The sequence below is a fragment of the Bos grunniens genome, chromosome 7 (assembly GCF_055505025.1).
Source record: "Bos grunniens cultivar Pamir isolate PY7600 chromosome 7, Bosgru_T2T1.0, whole genome shotgun sequence".
NCBI lineage: Eukaryota > Metazoa > Chordata > Mammalia > Artiodactyla > Bovidae > Bos > Bos grunniens.
This window is the reverse complement of record NC_141171.1, coordinates 13,234,371-13,256,143: the sequence shown is the minus strand read 5'-3', so window position 1 is coordinate 13,256,143 and position 21,773 is coordinate 13,234,371. Positions and strand designations below refer to the sequence as shown.

The window sequence follows — 21,773 nt, the reverse complement described above, 5'->3', positions numbered from 1 at the left end:
TCAGAGCTTTGTGTAATAAAGTTTTATTAAAGTATAAAGGAGATAGAGAAAGCTTCTGACATAGGCATCAGAAGGGGAGTACCCCCCTGTTAGTCTTCAGCTGGATGTTATATAGTCACTAGCAGTCTGTTCGGAGAAGGCAATGCACCCCACTCCAGTACTCTTGCCTGGAAAATCCCATGGACAGAGGAGCCTGGTAGGCTGCAGTCCATGGGGTTGCTAAGAGTCAGACACAACTGAGCGACTTCACTTTCACTTTTCACTTTCATACACTGGAGAAGGAAATGGCAACCCACTCCAGTGTTCTTGCCTGGAGAATCCCAGGGATGGGGAAGCCTGGTGGGCTGCTGTCTATGGGGTCGCACAGAGTCGAACATGACTGAAGCGACTTAGCAGCAGCAGCAGCAGCAGCAGCAGCAGTCTGTTAATGAAAGAAAGGAATGTCTTAAAACTCAGAATGGCACCAGGCCCCTCACCCATAAGATGCATTTGGGGATAATCTTGGCACCAAATGGTTCATCCTGAGCCATAAAATGATTAACTTGAATCTTGTAGAAGGACAGATTACCATACAAATAGTTTCACTTACATAGATTAGGGTAACAATATCTGAGTATAGCATACTGGTTTGTCAAGTAGGTTCTGACCCATTAGGCAGGATTGACTTGAAGACAAGAGTTTGGGGTAAATGCATAGCACATTAGCATAGCTTAAGACAAACATTTCCATTAAAAATGCATTGGTTATCTCAAGGTTTGAGAATAGTTAACTTCAGGTGAAACCAGGTGTCATTATGGCAACACAGTATTTTAAGAGAAACCTTTTAAATGTGTATAAAAAAGGGGAAAAAAATCGCTAGTTTGTTTCCTCCTGCCACTTAAGAGGGATAAAAATGTCTGACACTTGCAGGCTATTTCCTCCCTTTGGAGACCCCTGGCCTTCTTGCCTGTTACCCTCTCAGTAACACTTTCCCACACTGCTTACACTTATAAGGTCCAACTCCAGTGTGAGTGATCAAGTGCGCGTAAAGGCTTACAACAGCTCTAAAGGCTTTTCCGCATTCCTTACATTCATAAGGTTTTTCCCCAGTATGAATTCTTTGATGTTTCCGAAAAGAACTGGGACAACTGAAGGCATTACCACATGTTTTTCATTGATAGGGTTTTTCTCCATTGTGATTTCTTTTATGTGTTTGGAAACTTGTGTTAGAACTGAGTCTTACCACATGACTAACATTCATAGGATTTCTCTCCTGTGTGAACTCTTGTGTTTTGAAGGAGGGGTAATATCTGGAGGTTCTACCACATTGTTTACAGTCATAAGGTTTCTTTCTGGTATGAGTCTTTTCCTGTATTCAGAGTGAACTGAGACAACTGAATGCTTTACTGCATTTTCTACATTCATAGGATTTTTCTCCTGTGTGAGTCCTCTTTTGTGTTCGGAAAGCTTGATAATATCTATAGGCTTTTCCACAATGTTTACATTTATAAGATTTCTCCCCAGTGTGGGTTCTTTCATGTATCTGAAGTGAAGCTGAAAAACTATAAGTTTTCCCACAGCCTTTACACTTATAAGAGGCAAAGTTCTGAGCCATATGAAGGCTTTCCTACATTTCTTACATTTATAGGTTTTTTTCTCCACTGTAACTTATTTTAATATTTTTCAAAACACTGCAGGTAACTAAAGGCTTTCCCACATACATTGCATTTATTCTCTCCATTTTCCTGATACTCATATGGCTTGTGTCGAATGTGACTTCTGGTGGACCTGTTATGGGAGGAATGATGCATGAGGTCTTTTCCACATACTTTGCGTCCTCGTGGTCTTACTCTGATAAGAGTTTTCTTGTTCGGATTGTGATTTGGAATAAGGTTGACGTTTTCTCCACAGGGACTATCCTCTTTACCTTCACAGATTCTCTCTGCCTTCTGACTTCTGCAAAAAAAAAACAAGAAGGAAGTATTAATGATCTCTTTGTTAATGACTTCATATTTATTAAAAATGCTTCAGCTACACTTTTACAATTTATAGCAAAAGCATAGGTTTTTTCCTATCACGTGTGAATTGTTCAAAATTGAATATACCGAGTACTCTACAAGAGGACTCACCAAAATGGTGATATTTATATATAGGGCTTATTAATATTGTTTCCAAGTGAACTATTTTGCAAACACTGAACATTATATCATATATAAGAAAGTAATTTGGTGAAAATTTTTAGAAGCAATACATTTGAAGCATGGGTTACCTTGTTTCTTTTTAAAATCTGGTACAATAACATAATTCTCATGTGAAATACTGCTTTCTCCTGTGAATGCCACTCACCTTAGTTTTCTCCCCTGATTTCTGTACTGATCTTCAATGTCATGATCTTCCCATGTTGTTCCTAAAATACACATAAAAATTATTCCAAAGTATTAGAAGTTATAGAAAAATCAGTAGACTCTAGTTCTACAATAAGCTGTGACAATACCTAATTTATTTACCAATGTCCTCCCTTTACACGTTCCACCTCTTAGAAAAATACTGATGGGCAGAAAACTTGTCCTTTGACAAGGTGAAGATCAGTTGTCATCCTTACCTACTGAGGCCAGGTTCCTAAATGTTTCCCCCATCACATCTCTGTAGAGTTTCTTCTGTGAAAAATCCAGTAAAGCCCACTCTTCCAGGGTGAAGTTCACAGTCACATCCTCAAAAACCACTGAGTCCTAAAACATCCCAAATATGTGTACAATAGGATGAGTGAGACTGACAGCCCTGTACATCCATACTCTACTTATAGGAGGGTTACTTATGACTCTGTTATTTCCCATTTATTTTTTGACTTGTTCATCAGAAACTCTCTGTCCACGCTTGCTTCTCATAAGTTTAACAGCATCTTAAACATGTGAAAACTACTTACATTGTTTTACTGTGATCACATTGCAAGTCTGTTTTATTTATTTTTGCCTACACTAAGGCGATGGCACCCCACTCCAGTACTCTTGCCTGGAAAATCCTATGGATGGAGGAGCCTGGAAGGCTGCAGACCATGGGGTCGCAAAGAGTCGGACACGACTGAGCGACTTCACTTTCACTTTTCCCTTTCATGCATTGGAGAAGGAAATGGCAACCCACTCCAGTGTTCTTGCCTGGAGAATCCCAGGGACGGGGGAGCCTGGTGGGCTGCCGTCTATGGGGTCACACAGAGTCGGACACAACTGAAGCGACTTAGCAGTAGCAGCAGCAAGTCTTCGTTGCGGTGTGGGCTTTTCTCTAGCTGTGGCAAGTGGGGGCTGCTCTCTAGTTGCAGTGCTCGGGCTTCTCACCGCGGTGGCTTCTCTTGTGGAGCCCCATTTCTAGGGCCATGGGCTTCAGTCGTTGCTGCACACGGGCTCAGCAGTGGTGGCACATGGGCTTAGCTGCTCCGAGGCATGTGGGATCTTCCCGCATCAGAGATCAAACTTGTGTCTCCTGCTTTGGCAGCTGGATTCTTTACCGCTGAGCCACCAGGGAAGCCCCGCATTACAAATCTATTGCTATGTAGTGGCAGGGTCCACAGTATGTTGAGAAATGACAGAAATGCTATACAAATGAAACAAATATTATCAATTCAAGATCACCCACTTCTTGAGAGAAAAACTCCTTCCTCTCCTTCTTTACTACCCACCATTTATACATTCCATGAGAGAGGCTCAAGTCTGCATGAGGGTAAAATGAATAAAAGCATAGCGTTCTATTCCCATCTCCAAATATGAGAGTTCAGGAGGCCTGTGGCATCCAACTTTTAACAAGATCCAGCTGGCCATTTTGTCCTAAAGTATTCCAAGCCCTTAGAAGTAATCAGATGCTGCCAACTTAGAATGAAAATATTCTTGCAGAAAAGCACAGCTTCTACTTTGTGTAATATTTATCACAAACCCAGTTCTTTCTTTTTTTCTCTGTTCAAGTTGACAGGTTAGAAAGTTATTTGTAACTTCAAGCTTAGACATGAGGAAAAAGGCATAAAAACTTAAGATTATAAACTCCCTATGTTTGTGTACATCAAGACTGTTTGCAGCCAATTTTTGGTACACACACACAGAGATAACAACATACCAAAAAAGTGTTTTCCTACAGAACCACAACAATCTCTCCTGGGGCCTGCTGACACTTTTTCGAAAGTCAGTGAGACTCCCCTGGTGGTCCAGTGGTTGAGAGTCTGTCTTCCAATGCAAGGGATGCGGGTTCAATCCCTGGTCAGGGAACTAGGATCCCACATGCTGCAAAGCAACTGGGCTCACACTGTAACTACTGAGCCTGTGTACTCCGGAGCCCAAACACCACAAGAGAGCCCATTCACGGCAACAAAGTGTCCCACATGACTCAACAAGGGCCTCTCATGCTGCATCTGAGACCCGATGCAGCCAAATTTTTTTTTAAGTTAAGAAGCTGAAGATTGCAAGGGAGCTTCTTCCAGTCCATAATGGTCAGATGGTGGATTTGTCCGTGATACATCATATAAAGGTGTCAGCAGTACTTTCCTCCAAAAGAACAAAAAATCATTTTCCATTCAGGAGGAAGCTGTTTCCTGAGTAGCCACTCTAGAGGCTGCCTTCCTACATACAGTTACATCCAAGCTCCCCTAGGGAGTAAAGAAGCATGACAGCTCAATCCCTGGGCTTCCCTGATGGCTCAGTGGTAAAGAATCCACCTGCAATGCAGGAGACATAGGAGACTTGGATTCAAACCCTGGGTCAGGAAAATCCCCTGGAGAAGGAAATGGCAACCCACTCCAGTATTCTTGCCTGGAAATCCCATGGACAGAGGAGCCTGGCAGGCTACAGTCCACCAGGTCACAAAGAGTTGGACACGACTGAGTGACTAAATGCAACACAGCAGCTAAATCCCTGAGCACAGGAATTCCTCAGCTGATGATATCACATGCTCCCAATAGACTATGAAAAGGTTTACTCCTCCAAAACAGGAATCTCCACATACTATGGAGTAACTAAGCCCGTGAGCCACAACTACCGAAGCCCATGCACCTAGATCCCATGCTCTGAAACGAGAGAAGCCACCACAGTGAGAAGCCTGTGCACTGCAATTAGAGAGCTGGTTCTCTGGTTCTCTGGCATGATTAATAAAACTGATAAATATCTTGTGATCATTACTAAGATAAGAGAGAGGACTTCTCAGGTGGTCCAGTAGGTTAAGAATCTGCCTGCCAATGCAAGGGACACAGGTTTGATCCCTGGTCTGGGAAGATTCCACATGCCGCAGAGTAACTAAGCCCCTGCACCACAATTTCTGAAGCCTACGCACCCTAGAGCCTGTGCTCCACAACAAGAGAAGGCACTGCAATGAGAAGCCTGACCACTGCAACTAGACAGTAACCCCCATTTGCCACAACCACTTATGCAGCAATGTAGACCCGGTGCAGCCAAAAATAAATACATAAAATTTAAAAAAGAGAGACAGAAATTATAATGTAAGGCATCATAGGTAACCAGGAGGTATATGAGGTAGGTACTGAAGGCCCTGTGGTGTGCCTTTTGTAAGGCAAATTAAACAGTCTAGAGCCTTCTGTAGTAGGGGATTTCAGTTCAAGGTGGCCCAATTTGCAAGTAACAGCATATGCGCTCCAATAAACTTGTAAACAAGGGATTTGTTGCCTCCAAAACACCGAAGAAATCTAGACAGTGTTGTGTGTGCTGAGAGGGACTACTGCTATTTCTTCATGGTATCAGGAAGGGGGAAGCCTTCTGTTTATTTATTTTTTTAATGCATCCATTAAAGGATGTCCAATGGCACCCCACTCCAGTACTCTTGCCTAGAAAATCTCATGGATGGAGGAGCCTGATAGGCTGCAGTCCATGGGGTCACTGAGGGTCGGACACAACTGAGCGACTTCCCTTTCACTTTTCACTTTCATGCATTGGAGAAGGAAATGGCAACCCACACCAGTGTTCTTGCCTGGAGAATCCCAGGGACAGGGGAGCCTGGTGGGCTGCTGTCCATGAGGTCACACAGTTGGACACGACTGAAGCGACTTAGCAGCAGCAGCAGGCCTCATATGTTTGTCTGTTTGTTTTTCTGGAGGAAGGAACCCATAAATATTACCTATGGTCAGAAACCTGTCTGATTATCTGGCACTGCTGGTTGTAAGAAAATAAAAAATGTCAATATAAGTGAAGTTGCTTGAGGAAAGGCCTCATATGTTTGAAGCAATGCCCATCCACTTTTTTAAAACCCTCCTTTTTCAATATCGTTATGTCCTAAATGTCAAATGAACTTCCTCAGAAGGGATGTCATTAATGGCACGGCACCCCTCTGCTCATGGCCCAAAGTGGATCCAGCACAGACCCTGCCCGCTGAGGCTGCGTGCTGTGGCAATGGTGCTGAGGTTCCCCCAGGGTAACCAAGTAAAGCTATCCATGTCCCTTCAGAGGAGAAGGCCAAATGCAGATGAGGGGCTGCTGAAATAGACACTGAACAGAACAGACTTAGCCAAATCTGTGAAAGCAGAATGTTCAGCAGCTGCTGAGTGGATGGAGTCAGTCATTTCCACAACGTTGGAGACTGGGAATAAGGGGTTTACTTGGTAGGACAACAGCCTCAAGACCATGGCATTCCGCTGTGAGGTGTCTGTAACTCTTTCTAGGCTTAAGAACAGGTCAAATGAGGCTGTTCAAAGTAGAAGCACTGGGGATAACTGCAAATTTATATAATCCCAAAATTAAAGGTTTCTAACAACAGTTTTCAATCCTCAAAGGCCCTTTTTAACTTGTACTGGACCATACCACTAATTTAACTAAGGCATAAGGACCATGGAATTTCATTTTGTGAAGGCAATTTGGAAGTAGCAAGAACTTAATTTGTATGATTTACTGGTTCAGAGCTTTCCTGCTCACTACTGGATATTTTACAACAATGGGCGCTGTGATCATAAGGACAGGCAGAGTTCTAAAGTATACCAATATGTCCTCTATATTATATTCAGCAATTCCTCTAAGATCATGCAGTATAAATTTAAATAGAGCAAATACAAGACTTTGCAGTGAGTAACTGTAGGAAGGTTTGTAAATTCTTTCATTATAGGAGACAGTAACACCGATTCTAAACCTAAGTTGTCGGGACTTGCCTGGTGGTCCAGTGGTTAAGACTGCGATCCCAATGCAGGGGTATGGGTTTGAGCCCTGGTTGGGGAACTAAGATCCTGCAGGCTGCAGCTAAAAAACATAATCAAACCAACCAAAGGAAACAAACAAAAAAAACCCTACATTCTGAGGTCCAAAAGGCAAGGACTGTCTTTCTTATCTGTTTAGCTATGTAAATTCTTATTTAAAAAAAAAAGAAATCTGTTTGGCTATGCAGGGTCTTAGTTATGGCATTCAGGATCTAGTTCTTTGACCAGGGGTCGAATCCAGCCCACCCCCCCGCCCCAATACACACACACACACACACACACACACGTATTGGGAGCGCAGTCTTAACCACTGTGCCACCAGGGAAACTCCTGTAAATTCTTTTAGTGCGTTTTGTATTTCCAATTGGAAAATTCTGGACCTTTTCCAGTATCTTTTTCCTTTTGTTCATTCTCTCCTGTTCTTCCCTAGATTACAATTTAACACACTATTGACTGGAGAAGTATTAATGCCACAAGTGTTAGTTTCTGCAAGAATACCCCAGTCAATAATGTGTTGTGCTGTGTGTGCGCTGTACTTAGTTGCTCAGTAGTGTCTGACGCTTTGCGACCCAATGGACTACAGCCTGCTGGGCTCGCCTGTCCATGGGGATTCTCCAAGCAAGAATACTAGAGTGGGTTCCCATGCCCTCCTCCAGGGGATCTTCCCAACCCAGGAATCAAACCCAGGTCTCCCGCATTGCAGGCAGATTCTTTACCAGCTGAGGTACCAGGGAAGCCCCAATAATGTGTTAAGTCACAAGATATACTTAGAAAAGAGCGTGTCCTCTCTACCCTGGCATTCATAAATGTTTGCTCCCAGAGAGGTGCACACTAGTGTCACTGGGATCAGAGACCTCCTCCACGATAACTGGTTATTTTATAGAATTTAAGCACCCCAGGCTTAAACAGGTTTGAACTAATGCCTTTGCTGTGTATGTGTTTTGTCCCCCTAATTCAGAGGGTCAGGAGCTTTGTTGCAGTAGAGGCAGGGGCAGCAGCAGAGACACCTAAAGGTCCTAGTGAAGGGCTTTCCCAGTGGCTCACAGATAAAGAATCTGCCTGCAAAGCAGGAGTCACGGGAGATGCAGGTACGATTCCTGGCTCAGGAAGATTCCCTGGAGGAGGAAATGGCAACCCACTCCAGTATTCTTGTCTGGAGAATCTCATGGACAGAGGAGCCTAGCGGGGTACAGTCCATGAGGTCACAAAGAATCGGACAGGACAGTGACTGTGACTGACTTGACTGACTGAGCCCTCTGCTATTAGGCGTGGGCTCAGCCTGCCACCTAGTGGCCGCTTTTTCCGAATGCTTTTTCTCTGAAATAACTGTTCTTCAAGCAGTGACCATCTGAAGGGCTCACCTCCTTCACAGGGTGTAATCAGGCTTTTCTTCTCCTAAGAGCAGGCAATCCCAGCCTCAATTACATTTTTACTTAAAGACACAGGCAGGTTCCAGCCAACACATCGACTGAGCACTATTTTAACAAAGACCTAATTCCCATACTCCTACTCAGAAAAGATAAGGAATTACCAAAACTTCCAACTCGGTGTCCTCTGTATATAGAACTCAGGCTTGGTGGGGTCAACCATGCTACACAGGGGCAGCCAGCACAGGGCATAGGAAAAGCTCCCCAGCAAACAGCAGCTCACAAAGCAAGAGCCTCCAGGCTTTCTTATCAGCCTGTCCGGGTAAGAAAGAAAGTGAAGTCGCTCAGTCGTGTCCGACTCTTTGTGACCCCATGGACTGTAGCCTATCAGGCTCCTCCGTCCATGGGATTTTCCAGGCAAGAGTGCTGGAGTGGATTACCACTTCCTTCTCCAGGGGATCTTCCCGACCCAGGAATCAAACCCGGGTCTCCCGCATTGCAGGCAGACGCTTTACCGTCTGAGCCAGCAGGGAAGCCACTAGGATAAAAGGGAGGGATGAGGCTTAACTTTTAGTACTAGAAAGAAAGAAAGTGAAGTCACTCAGTCGTGTCCGACTCTTTGTGACCCCATGGACTGTAGCCTACCAGGCTCCTCCATCCATTTGATTTTCCAGGCAAGAATACTAGGCAAACATCAAATATGTGAACCCCTGACAGCTCATTATGAGAACAAACCCAGTAAGCATTCGCATTGGTTTGTTTTTATACAAGGAAACACTAACAAAATGAAATCAGGAAGTAATCAAAACTGCTTATTTCAAAGGGTTATTCACTCAGTTGTCTCCAACTCTTTGCGACCCCATGGACTGTAGCCCATCAGGATCCTCTGTCCATGGAATTCTCCAGGTAAGAATACTGGAGTGGGTTGCCATTTCTTACTCCAGGGTGGCTGAAATAAGAGCAAAATAGAGCAGGATATGTAGGTTAGTTTCCTATCTTCAGTTCAGTTCAGTCCAGTCACTGAGTTGTGTCCGACTCTTTGCATCCACATGGACTGCAGCATGCCAGGCCTCCCTGTCCATCACGAACTCCTGGAGTTTACTTATTGCATTGAGTCGGTGATGCCATCCAACCATATCATCCTCTGTCATCCCCTTTTCCTCCCGCCTTCAATCTTTCCCTGCATCAGGCTCTTTTCCAATGAGTCAGTTCTTCACATCAGGTAGCCAAAGTACTGGAGTTTCAGTTTCAGCATCAGTCCTTCCAATGAATAATCAGGACTGATTTCCTCTAGGATGGACTGGTTGAATCTCCTTGCAGCCCAAGGGACTCTCAAGAGTCTTCTCCAACACCACAAGTTTCCTATATTAGGAATTTTTAAAAAATTGTTTTTTGATTCAACCTTCCCATGCATTACTTAGTGAAAATAAGAAGAGAAACTTACATATGCTGTATTTTCCTACAATTAATCATTATTTTTAATTAGCTTTTGCTTTTTATTTTAATTTTTTTAATATTTATTTATTTGGCTGCATTGTGTCTTAGTTGTGCATGTACGATCTAGTTCCCTGACCTGGGCTCGAACCCAGGCTCCCTACATTGGGAACTCAAAGTCTTAGCCCCTGGATTACTAAGGAAGTCCCTAGTTTTTGCTTTTTGAAATTAAACTTTTCTACATAGGAAATCACTTCAAGATTTAATCCTTTAAATATTTAACAGATATAAAACCACAGACCATAAAAAATTTTACAAATTCCTTTCTAACAAAAACAACAAGGGGGAAACAAACAAACAAAAAAAGGCTTCTATCAACTGCCCCCAACTTATGATGCTTTAACTTATAATTTTTCAACTTTACAATGGTATGAAAGCAATATGAATTAAGTAGAAATCATACTTTGAAGTTTGAATTTTGATCTTTTCCCAGGACAGCGATATGTTTTATGATGCGCACTCAGTTGCTCAGTTGTGTCTGACACTCTGCATGACGTGTATAGCCTGCCAGGCTCCTCTGTCCACAGGATTTCCCAGGCAAGAATATTGCAGTGGTTTTCCTCCTCCAGGGGGTATTTCAAGCCAGAGATCGAACCCGAATCTCCTGCATTGGCAGGTGGATTCTTTACTACTGTGAAAAGTTGTTGTTGAACCATGCAAAGACGCTGGGATTCTTGGCCTCCGGAGGAGAGGAATTCAGTCCGGGGCCAGAGACAAGGCTTGATCACTCAGAGCTTTTGTGTAATAAAGTTTTATTAAAGTATAAAGGAGATAGAGAAAGCTTCTGACATAGGCATCAGAAGGGGGCAGAAACAGTATCCCCTTGCTAGTGTTAGCCATGGAGTTATATACTCTCTAATTAGTCATTACAGTGAATCAAAAGAATGTCTGGAAAAAAAAAAAAGAATGTCTGGAGGTTGTAAAGACCTCACTAGACCTACTCCCATAATTTACACCTTAAGATAACAGGATTAGCCAGAAGGTTTTTTCCAGAGACTGTCTTCAAGCAGGATACATTATTGTTATATAACCCTAAAGAATGTAGAGGGACAAAAAAGTTTGTCCTTTCTTCCTCCTTGAGAATTCCAGACCCCTCTCTCCTTGGGGACCCTTAGACTTCTTATCAACCTGCCTAGGAAATGACTCTCTCATTTCCCCCTTTTCTTTTAGGAGAATTATGTTGCTAGGGGAAAGGGGTGTCGTTTTCTTTCCATAACTGCTTCCAAGCTGATAAGGGGCATTGTCCCTAAATGGGCAAGGCAATATATTCTCCTAACCCTCATATCGAGGGTCTCTGATCCAGAGGCCCCAAGTAATATTTGGAAGAGGCTGTGGCACTCATAGGAGCTTGGACAACCATTTGTAACTTAAAAGCCTTTATGCGACTAGAAACAAATCCAATTACACAGTTACAGATGCAAGGCAAAATAGTCATTAAAACAAGTTAAAATCAAAATTAAAAATCATGTCCATAGTTACATCAGTCCATCTTAGGATTGTTAGATGTCATCAGTTTAAGAAGAGGAATCACATGCGATTGTCATTGAAGGTATTTGCAGACTTGGAGAAAGTCTTTTCCTTGAAGTGGAGATGTCCACCACAGGAAGCCTTCCACTGATGATGAGGGGAGCACTCCACAGACCCAGCAGTTAGACTGATTGTGGAATGCAGCATAGGAGTGAGCCCAGGACAGGAAGGCATTGTCTTGAGGATCAAATGGCAGACTCAGAATTTTTGGAGTCAGCAGAAGTAGGCTCACACAGATTATCAGGCCCATCTGAAAAGTATAAAGTCAGAGCATAGAAAGTAAAGACATAAAATGAAGTCACTTAGTTCTGGTCAGAGTGCCACCTCTTAACTCGAGTGTGATGTACCCACGAATCAATTCCTGGCACTTTGACAGCTGTGGGAGAAGAAAGAATAACCTGGTAAGGGCCTTCCCAGAGGGGCTCAAGGGATGGGCCCTCAGACCCCAATGTTTTTATGAGGACCTTGGTTCCTGGCTCAAATAGGGGCTTGCTTAACTCAGAGGCTGGGTCAGGAGTCATCTCCCGGAGTTCTGTTAATGTCTGTTGAAAAGCTGAGAGCTAAATTACATAACTAGTTAATTCCAAGGCTTCAGGGTCTATAACAATGTCTGTGCATAAGAAAAGCCTTCCATAAATACATTCAAAGGGGGACAGTCCCTCCTTCTTGGGGGAAGTTCGAGCCCTCATCAAAGCTATGGGTAGGACTATAACCCAGTTGTCCTGCATCTCTTGGGTTAATTTGAGCAAATGTCTTTTGATAATGTCATTAGCTTTTTCAACTTTCCCTGAGGATTGGGGTCTCCAGGAACAGTGTAAGTGATATTCTATTCCTAGAGCCTTAGACACCCCCTGAGTTACAGATGGCTCCTTTAAAGGTGGAGCCATTGTTACTCTGAAGGCTCCATGGCAGCCCAAACTTGGGGGTAATTTCATGGATTAAAATCTTTATAACCCCCTTAGCCTGTTCACTACGACAGGGAAAAGCCTCAATCCATCCAGTAAGAGTGTCCACCCAAACTTGTAAGCAAGAATATCCATTAGCTTTCGGCATATGAGTAATATCAATTTCCCAGTCCTCTCCAGGATACTTCCCACTTCGTTGTAATCCAGACTTTGCTAGCTTTTCAGTCTTTGGGTTATTTTTCTGACAAACCTCACACCTTTTGATAATGTTCTTTAAGGTTTTCATTACATTTTTACCTTCAAACAAATGAGAAGCCATCTGGTAAGTACTCGCTGCACCCAAATGAAAACTCTGGTGTAAACCCTTAAGAATTTTTCATTGAGCATTTTCAGGAATTATTAATCGTCCATCCTCAGACTATAACCATCCTGATTACTGATAAAGTAACCTTTGCTCCTCTTTTCTCATATCTTTCTAATTCTTCCTCAGTATATTGGCTTGACAGTCAGCCAGCTGATTACCTTCAGCTACTTTACTCCCATCTCTGTTGTGTCCTTTGCAATGCATAACAGCTACTTCTTTAGGACAATATATAGCAGTTAAAAGTCTCTCAATCTCTCTGAAATGCTTAATAGGTTCTCCTGTTGCTGTTTTAAACTGTTTTTCTTTCCATATTGCAGCATGAGCATGTAAAGTCAAATACGCATACTTAGAATCAGTGTAGATATTTACCCGCTGCCCTTTGCTTAACTCTAGAGCTCGGGTCAGAGCCACAAGCTCCGCTAACTGAGTGCTGGTTCCCTGGGGGAGAGGTTTTGCTTCTAAAACCTGTTCAGCAGTCACCACGACGTAACCTGCTTTACACTCTCCATCTGTAAATATTTCCATGTCAGGATTGTCTAATGGGGTATCCATTAGATCTTCCTGAGCTGCATAGTTTAAAGTTAGGAATTGGGAACAATCGTGATCAGGTGTTTCATTTTCCTTCTCAGGAAGGAAAGTGGCAGGATTTAAATTTCCACAAACTTTAAGCTTAGTTAGTGGTCCTTCTAACAACAGTGACTGATATTTAAGATGCCTACTGTCTGTCATCCAAATATTAACCTTAGAATTTAAGATTCCACTCACATCATGAGAAGTCAGTACAGTAAGATTTTGTCCATTAATTATTTTTAAAGTTTCAGGTGTTAATAAAGCCGCTGCCCCAATTACTCTTAGGCAGTGGGGCCACTCGCATGAAATTACATCTAATTCTCTGCTTAGATAAGCAATAGGTTGCTGGCGAGGCCCTCGGGGTTGTGTCAAAACCCACACCTTTTCTTTCAGACATTCCAAGTAATGTCTCTGCAAATAAAAGAAGAATGAGATATGACTGCTGCTGCTGCTGCTAAGTCACTTGAGTCGTCTCCGACTCTGTGCGACCCCATAGACGGCAGCTCACCAGGCTCCCCCGTCCCTGGGATTCTCCAGGCAAGAACACTGGAGTGGGTTGCCATTTCCTTCTCCAATGCATGAAAGTGAAAAGTGAAAGTGAAGTCGCTCAGTCGTGTCCGACTCTTAGCGACCCCATGGACTGCAGCCTACCAGGCTCCTCTGTCCATGGGATTTTCCAGGCAAGAGTACTGGAGTAGGGTGCCATTGCCTTCTCCGGAGATATGACTAGATACTTACTATTATGGCTCAAATCAAATCATCAAGAACAAACCCCGAACAGTAGAGAAAATGTGCAGTAACAGGAACCCTCACTCACTATTGGTGGAAATGTAAAATGATATACCTAGTTTCAGCCATGAAATTAAAAGATGCTTACTCCTTGGAAGAAAAGTTATGACCAACCTAGACAGCATATTAAAAAGCAGAGACATTACTTTGCCAACAAAGGTCTGTCTAGTCAAGGCTATGGTTTTTCCAGTGGTCATGTATGGATGTGAGAGTTGGACTATAAAGAAAGCTGAGCACCGAAGAATTGATGCTTTTGAACTGTGGTGTTGGAGAAGACTCTTGAGAGTCCCTCGGACTGCAAGGAGATCCAATTAGTCCATCCTAAAGGAGATCAGTCCTGGGTGTTTGTTGGAGGGACTGATGTTGAAGCTGAAACTTCAATACTTTGGCCACCTGATTCGAAAAGCTGACTCATTTGAAAAGACCCTGATTAGGAAAGATTGAAGGTGGGAGGAGAAGGGGATGACAGAGGATGAGAAGGTTGGATGGCATCACCAACTCAATGGACATGAGTTTGAGTAAACTCTGGGAGTTGGGATGGACAGGGAGGCCTGGCATGCTGCAGTCCATGGGGTTGCAAAGAGTTGGACACGACTGAGTGACTGAACTGATGCCTAGTTTGGAAAACAGGCAGTTCCTTAAAACTAAACCCATTCTTTCCACCCACTCCAGCATGTCCCTTTCTATTTCCCCAAATGAGCTGAAACTTAGGTTCATAAAAGACCTAATTATGAATTTTTATAAGAGTTTTATTCATGATTGCCAAGCCTTACAAGTAACCAAGATATCCTCCAATAAACAATAGAGAAAAGAATCATGAGAACATCCACTCAATGAAATATTGTTCAGTGATAAAAGGATATGAGGTATCAAGCTAAAAAGACATGGAGAAACCTTAAAATAAGATTGCTAAGTGATTGTATCTTTCTGGAAATGACAACACTATGAGAAAGTGAAAGATCTTTGGTTGCCAATGATTTGGGGTGGGAGGGAGAAAATAAGAGGTGGAGCACAAGGGATTTTTAGAAGAGCGAAAGTACAAGATACAGAAATGAAAGATATGTTATTTCCTAACATCAAAGTCCAGACCGTTTATTGGGTGGGTCAAAAGTTCATCTGGATTTTTGGTGACATCTTATGGAAAAACCCAAAGGAACTTTTTGGCCAACCCCATAACACACAGAATCAAAGCAATTTTACATGTAGATTTTAATGCATCAATATTAGCTCATTGAATGTAACAAACATACCACAGTCATACAAATTACTAAAAATAGGGCAAACTATCCAGAGGCACAGGGGTTATATGGGAATTCTGTTTAATTTCTCATCAAGTTTTCTGTAAACGTAAAACTGCCATAAATAAGTCTATTAGAAAAAAAAAAGATAAAGACAGATGCACTAATATTCATCTCAGATGATGATTGATAACTGGAAAAGGTCATCTTTCATTCAACTGATTTAAATTTATTCCAGTGAGCCATTATGGTGCTCTTATGAGGCCTGAACCCTGAGACTTGGAAGAAAGGTTAAAACTCTACTGAATGCCGTGTTCCACCAGATGTCCTGAGAAGTGAAATGAGTGCCTTGGTTACTATCAGCAGTACCTGGGGCTCTGATGTGGATAAGAGTGTCCTGGCGAGGCCTCAGTATATATACAGACAAGTGTTACCTTGATGTACATCGTGGGTATCTGGTAGGGAAGAAATTCCCAGAATTCTTGAAAGGCTGTTGTTGAATCACGTGAATACACCGGGATTCTTGGCCCCCGGAGGAGAAGAATTCAATCCGGGGCCAGAGACGAGGCTTGATCGCTCAGAGCTTTTGTGTAATAAAGTTTTATTAAAGTATAAAGGAGATAGAGAAAGCTTCTGACATAGGCATCAGAAGGGGGCAGAAAGAGTACCCCCCTGCTAGTCTTCAGCTGGATGTTATATAGTCACCAGCAGTCTGTTAATGAAAGAAAGGAATGTCTTAAAATTTAGAATGGCACCAGGCCCCTCACCCATAAGATGCATTTTGGGATAATCTTGGCCCCAAATGGTTTATCCTGGGCCATAAAATGATTAACTTGAATCTTGAAGAAGGGCAGGCCACCATACAAATAGTTTCATTTACATAGATTAGGGGAACAATATCTAAGTATAACATACTGGTTTGTCAAGTAGGTTCTGGGCCAAGAGGCGGAACCGACTTGGAGACAGAGTTTGGGGTAAAGGCATAGTACATTAGCATAGCTTAAGACAAACATTTCCATAAGAAAAAGGCATTGGTTATCTCTAGGCTCAAGAATAGCTAACTTCAGGTGAAACCAGGTGTCATTATGGCAACACAGTATTTTAAGAGAAACCTCCCTTTAAATTTGTATAGAGAAGGAAAAAATATTGCTAGTTTGTTTCCTCCTGCCGCTTAAGAGAGATAAAAATGTCTGACACTTGTAGGCTATTTTCTCATTTGGAGACCCCTGGCCTTCCTGCCTGTTACCCTCTCATTTTCATCGACTCCAGTCCCCAGGTCCTGGTCTACAAAGACTGTGAAAAGTTTGTCCTTTCTTCCTCCTTGAGAATTCCAGACCCCTCTCTCCTTGGGGACCCCTAGATTTCCTATCAACCTGCCTAGGAAATGACTCTCTCATTCTTTTATCATCAACTCTTAGACAATCGATTGCCCATGGGTTTATACACACATGCTGTCCAAGCCAACTGCTGGTCAGGGCTAAGATGACAAGCTGATGTTGGGTCTGTTGTGAACCCTTGAGTCCCCTCCTTCAGCAGAATGTCCCAACTAAGGCGTGAAGAGCTGGATCACATATGAATGTGGACATAATCATTCTGAAGTCTATGAACTCTCCTTGCTCTTCACTCAGGGAATCCTAAGGAGCCCACAGGGAGCCTAGGGGTCTGGGAAGGGGTGACCTCCTTCGTCACCTGGCACCTGGCTAGGGACCTAAGAGAGGGGAGGCCCCCTCCTCCTGCAAGTAGGTTATGGTGGGGGTCCCAGAATCAGCTGTATCTTGTCTCAGGGGGTTCTCCACAGCTGTGCTGAGCTCTTGGAGTGCTGCTTACAGGCTCCAATTCATAACAGGAATCTGAATGAGGGGGTCCTATGTTCAGGGCTATCTGTTTTCAGCACAGCTCTGTCAGGAGGCATAATTGCAGCTCGAGTGGCATACAGTACAGGGCCTGACGGGGGAAAATCCAGAGGCAGGAGCGGAGGTCCCTGAAGCCTCTACTGTGACTCAGGATCTGATGGCACTGAGGGGAGTGCCTGTTATCAGCTTGGGCTTTCGTGAGTTTGTTTTGTACTTTTCTAAGGGATATAAGTAAGGGATATTCCGTAAGATGGTATGGAAAAGCCCAAATGAACGTTTTGGCCAACCCAGTATATTTTTTCCCCCATCCTGTTGAACTGAGTGCCTACCATGTGCCTCCCACTGTGTCAGGCACAACAGTGATTCAACTCAACTGTTCTTTGTGATGATGTTTATTTATTTATTTTTTAGATGACTCCCTCATTCCCACAGTCATTAGCATCCAAGGAATGGATGTGAGGTGCTCTGCCACATTCCCAACGGGAGATGGCCATCTCCCTCCTGGCCAATGGGAAAGCCATTCTTGGACTCAACTGGTACGATTTTGCCACTGTCAGGAAGCCTCCAACTTGGGATGCCATTCCTGAAGAGTTAAGTGGGAGATGCCCTGGCATCCTGCCCTACATTTTTTTCTACAGCCCCAGCTTTCCTTGTTCCAACCTGCTCCTTCACAGTGGAAGGGGAAACAGGGAGTTCTGGCCAGGACTCCTGTAGCCCCCAACACAGTGGGAGCTCCCTCCTCTCAAGGGCTGAAGCTAAGTGTCACTGATAGCATGCTACTTACGACGGGGGATGTCCTTCTCCTCAAAGACCTCTCCATCCGACCCCATCCTGAGAAGTGGTCTCCCTGAGTGCAGTATAAGAGCCCTTTCCCCAGTCACAGGGGGCCTGGGAAGCCCGAGGGACAAAGGGATCCATCCACACCTGCTGCTCCTTGGGGCTGTGACGTCATCTGACCTGGTTCTCTCCAATGGGCCGCCCCCCTGTCAGCGAGCTCCACTTGCTCCGAGCACCCCCTCCTGGGGAAGAAAGTGAGACGGGGTGAAGATTCTCCCCAAGGCTGTTAAGCCTTAAATCACAAATGCTCTGATCAGTAGAGGTTCTCTACCTCTGCTTAAAACAATTTGAATTAGGAGAAACCGCTTCCAAGTAAACAATTATATTGAAATGATTGATGGGTGCCACAGGAATGCTTAAATGGCAGCTAAAAAAAGAAAAAAAAAAAATTAAAACAATCCACAAAGAACTCCTAAGTAGGCACTTGCTACAAACTTCAAACTTACAAATACATTGGTGGTGTTAGGTAGTCAAAATAGGAAAAAGGAGTCCAGAATGGAGGTGGCTAAAAGACAAGGAAGGGAAAAGCCCACTAAAATAGAACAAAGGAAGGTCGGAAGACCGGAGAGAGAACCTCAGGTAAAACAAATAGCCCTCCATGCTAGACCAATTTACATAGGGCAGGCTCAGGGGGAGGAGAAAAAAACATATAAAAAGGGGAGCCAAAATTGGGCTGGGGGGGCCTCTCTTCTCTTTGGGTCTTTTGGGTTGGCATGCCCTCACAACTGGAGGATGTATTTTCCTTTACTTTCTAAACAAAACTGAGTTGTAACATGGAGCTGTAACACTGGTCCTTCTGTTGCATCAAATTTTTGTTGCGACAAGACAGACCCAAGGAAATAACAAACTCCCCCGACACGGGCAAGAGAGTGGGAGGGGTTTATGGAGACAGGAAACTCCATAACAGCTTAGAGGGGCAGAACTCTGTATCTGGACGAATATTCAAGAACAAACAGTTTCTTCATCTGAAAGGATGTGGCAGATCTCTTGGCGTCGGAGTGGTACACACAGTCCATGGCTTAAACTGAATATGAGAGTAATTTAAATATTCCTAAGAAAAGCTGAAGAAATCCATTTCATACTTTTGCATGACTTCAAGTTTACAGTGCCTGCGGTTTCCATCCCAAATTAGCAGACCCCAAAGACATGCATTCTGTGGGGAAGGCACGACTTGAAATGCTATTAAGGAAAATTGCTGCTTTTGAATGGGTCAGGTGGCCAGACCCCATTCTACAGCCCATCGTCCCTCAGACACAGCAAGCCAATCCAGGAGGGAAGGAGCGGGGGAGGCAGAGGACGGATGAGAGACACCTGATTGCACATTTTCTCACTTGTTGACTCATCCAGGAGATTTTGGAACCTGGGGCAAGACAGGGCTTTCCCAAGGGAGCCTGTAACTGTGCATTCATAGGCAGTTGTTTGTTTGGTTTTTAATTCATTAAAATGTCAGCTTCGTTCTGAAATCTGTAGTTTACTTCAAGATACTATCTTGGAGGAAGAAAGGAGGAAGGGACAACAGTGCATGACACATGTTCTGGTTTCATAATAAAAAGGCATTGGTTTATAAAAGGAGTTCACAACTACACATCAACTACACATAAAGTCTTCCACCAGCAGACGCTTTTCAAATCGTAAGCATCAAAGAGATCATTGATGCTTTCTTCCTCCTTGAGGTTTAGGAGATAGTCCTCTTGGAGCAAGGGAGGCAGTAAGTTCACAAATGGTCCTTCTAGATTGGAAGGAATTGGGTCCTCAGTCTGCTGTAAAAGGTTGGCGAGGGAGGCCAGAGGAGAAAAGGTTTGTCATAGAAATCAAGCAATCACTATGTCCTGAGTTGGTTGAAGCCAAGTCTTTGGAAGTGGGCTTAGGGATATTCCCTTTGTGGCCTGGCTGTTTGCTTTCATTGGACTGTGTGTTTCAGTCTCTTCTGGACACAAATAAACCTCAATGGGTCCTTGGGTACTTGCCAAATGTATTTATAGGCTCTCTATTGGGTCAGGCACTTCAAGTCATGTTTCTGGAGGGGCTTTCACAACTATTAACAGTTTGGTCTTTAAGGCCACTAATTTTTCAAATATCCTGATATGTAACATAAGCTAACCTTTGATTCTCTGAATCCTCCGTTAGCAGTTTGAGGTCCAGGGTGCAGCTTTGGATCAGTTCATCTAATTTCTTCTCTTCCTGACTGAGCTCGGTCACTTTTGACAGGCCTTGACACTAGGCCAGTGTGCCCCTGTCCTCAGATAGACTGCAGCCCATCCACTGCACGTTGTTTTCAGACTTCTTAATGAGGTGGATGCCTTCCAGGACTTTGTTGATGTTATAAATCCTTCCCTTGCACCTTCAGCACCTCTCCTGCCTTGTTCAGATCTGAGACCCCCATCAGGTGATTGGCTCAGTAGTTAAATGAACTTCTTGGTGAGTAGACCAAGGGATGTATCATACCGTGTTTTTTCTAAGGGAGATTTTGGAATCTGGGGGCTATCTGGACTTCGGAATGCAGCTCTTCCTTTGTCCTTGGGGGTTTTAAAACCACGTGAGAGTACTGCCGATGGCTTTCTCCTAGCTCCAGCCTGCTGCTGCTGTAAGGGAGTTTCCGAAACCAGCCTGGCCCCGGGGTAGGGGGAGAGGCCAGGGTGCCGGCTAGAGAGTGGGCCCGGAGGGCCGAGCGGACCGGCGGTGCCGGGCGAGGGCGTGCGCCCGCGGAGTCAGGCGGGGTTGCTGCGGAGAGGAGACGGAGGGTGGCCGCGCCGGGGGGCGGGTGTGAGTACACCAGGAAGCGGTCCCAAGCCAGGGAGCCGGCGAGCAAGAGGAAGTGGGTGCCCCCTCTCCCCTTCCAGCGCCTCCTCCCGCAGCCGCCCCCTCCCCAGTCACAAGCGCGTCCTCCGCGCACCTGTGCGAAACGTCACCGGCGGGTCCGGGGGAGAGGAACAAACCCAGGAGGCGGGACGGGAACACAGATGCCCCGCCCTCCGTTGACAGGGGGCGGAGAAGGGGACAGGGCGGGGGAAGGAAGGGACAAGGGGAGAGGCGGGTCAAGGGCAGGCCCCGGCCGGCGAGGAAGGCTCAGGCGCTCGGCCATCCAGGCACCGCCGCTGCCACCGCCGGGATGCGCCCAGGCCGGGCCACCAACCCACGATCCCCTCACCCCTAGACAGCCCACAACCCGGCCGGCTGAAGAAGACTCTTGAGATTTCTTTGGACAGCAAAGAGATCAAACCAGTCAATCCTAAAGGAAATCAACCCTGAACATTCATTGGAAGGACTGATGCTGAAGCTAAAGCTCCAATACTTCAGTCACCTGATGCAAAGCGCAGACTCATTGGAAAAGACCCTGACGCTGGGAAAGAGTGAGGGCAAGAGGGGAAGGGGTTGACAAAGGATGAGATGGTTGGAATGCATCACTGACTCAATGAACATGAGTCTGAGTAAACTCCTCCTGGAGATAGTGAAGGACAGGGAAGCCTGGCTGTGCTGCAACCGGTGGATTTGCAAAGAGTCGGACACGACTTAGTAACTGAACAACAACAATATGTAAAATAGATAGCCAGTGGGAATTTGCTGTGTGATACAGGGAGCTCAATCCAGTGTTCTGTGACAACCTAGAGGGGTGAGATGGGGGTGAGAAATGGGAGGAAGGTTCAAGAGGGAGGGCACTTATGTATACCTGTGGCTGATTCAT

General features: G+C 44.5%; 1 protein-coding gene and 2 pseudogenes across 1 annotated transcript; all 3 read right to left on the bottom strand.

Moving 5' to 3' along the window:
- Positions 1-7: 7 nt before the first annotated feature.
- On the bottom strand, positions 8-15,847 carry LOC147368478 (zinc finger protein 709-like). Its single transcript, XM_086413567.1, has 4 exons — positions 15,836-15,847; positions 2,582-2,708; positions 2,326-2,386; positions 8-1,935 (listed from the first exon to the last, which is right to left on the bottom strand). Exons 1-4 carry the CDS (start codon positions 15,845-15,847, stop codon positions 1,653-1,655), a joined length of 483 nt encoding a protein of 160 aa, XP_086269693.1. The 3' UTR covers positions 8-1,652.
- LOC147368479 (uncharacterized) lies at positions 950-1,594 on the bottom strand (annotated as a pseudogene).
- A 3,831-nt stretch (positions 15,848-19,678) lies between the features above and the next one.
- Positions 19,679-20,996, bottom strand: LOC147368477 (transcription factor E2F3 pseudogene; annotated as a pseudogene).
- Positions 20,997-21,773: the final 777 nt, after the last annotated feature.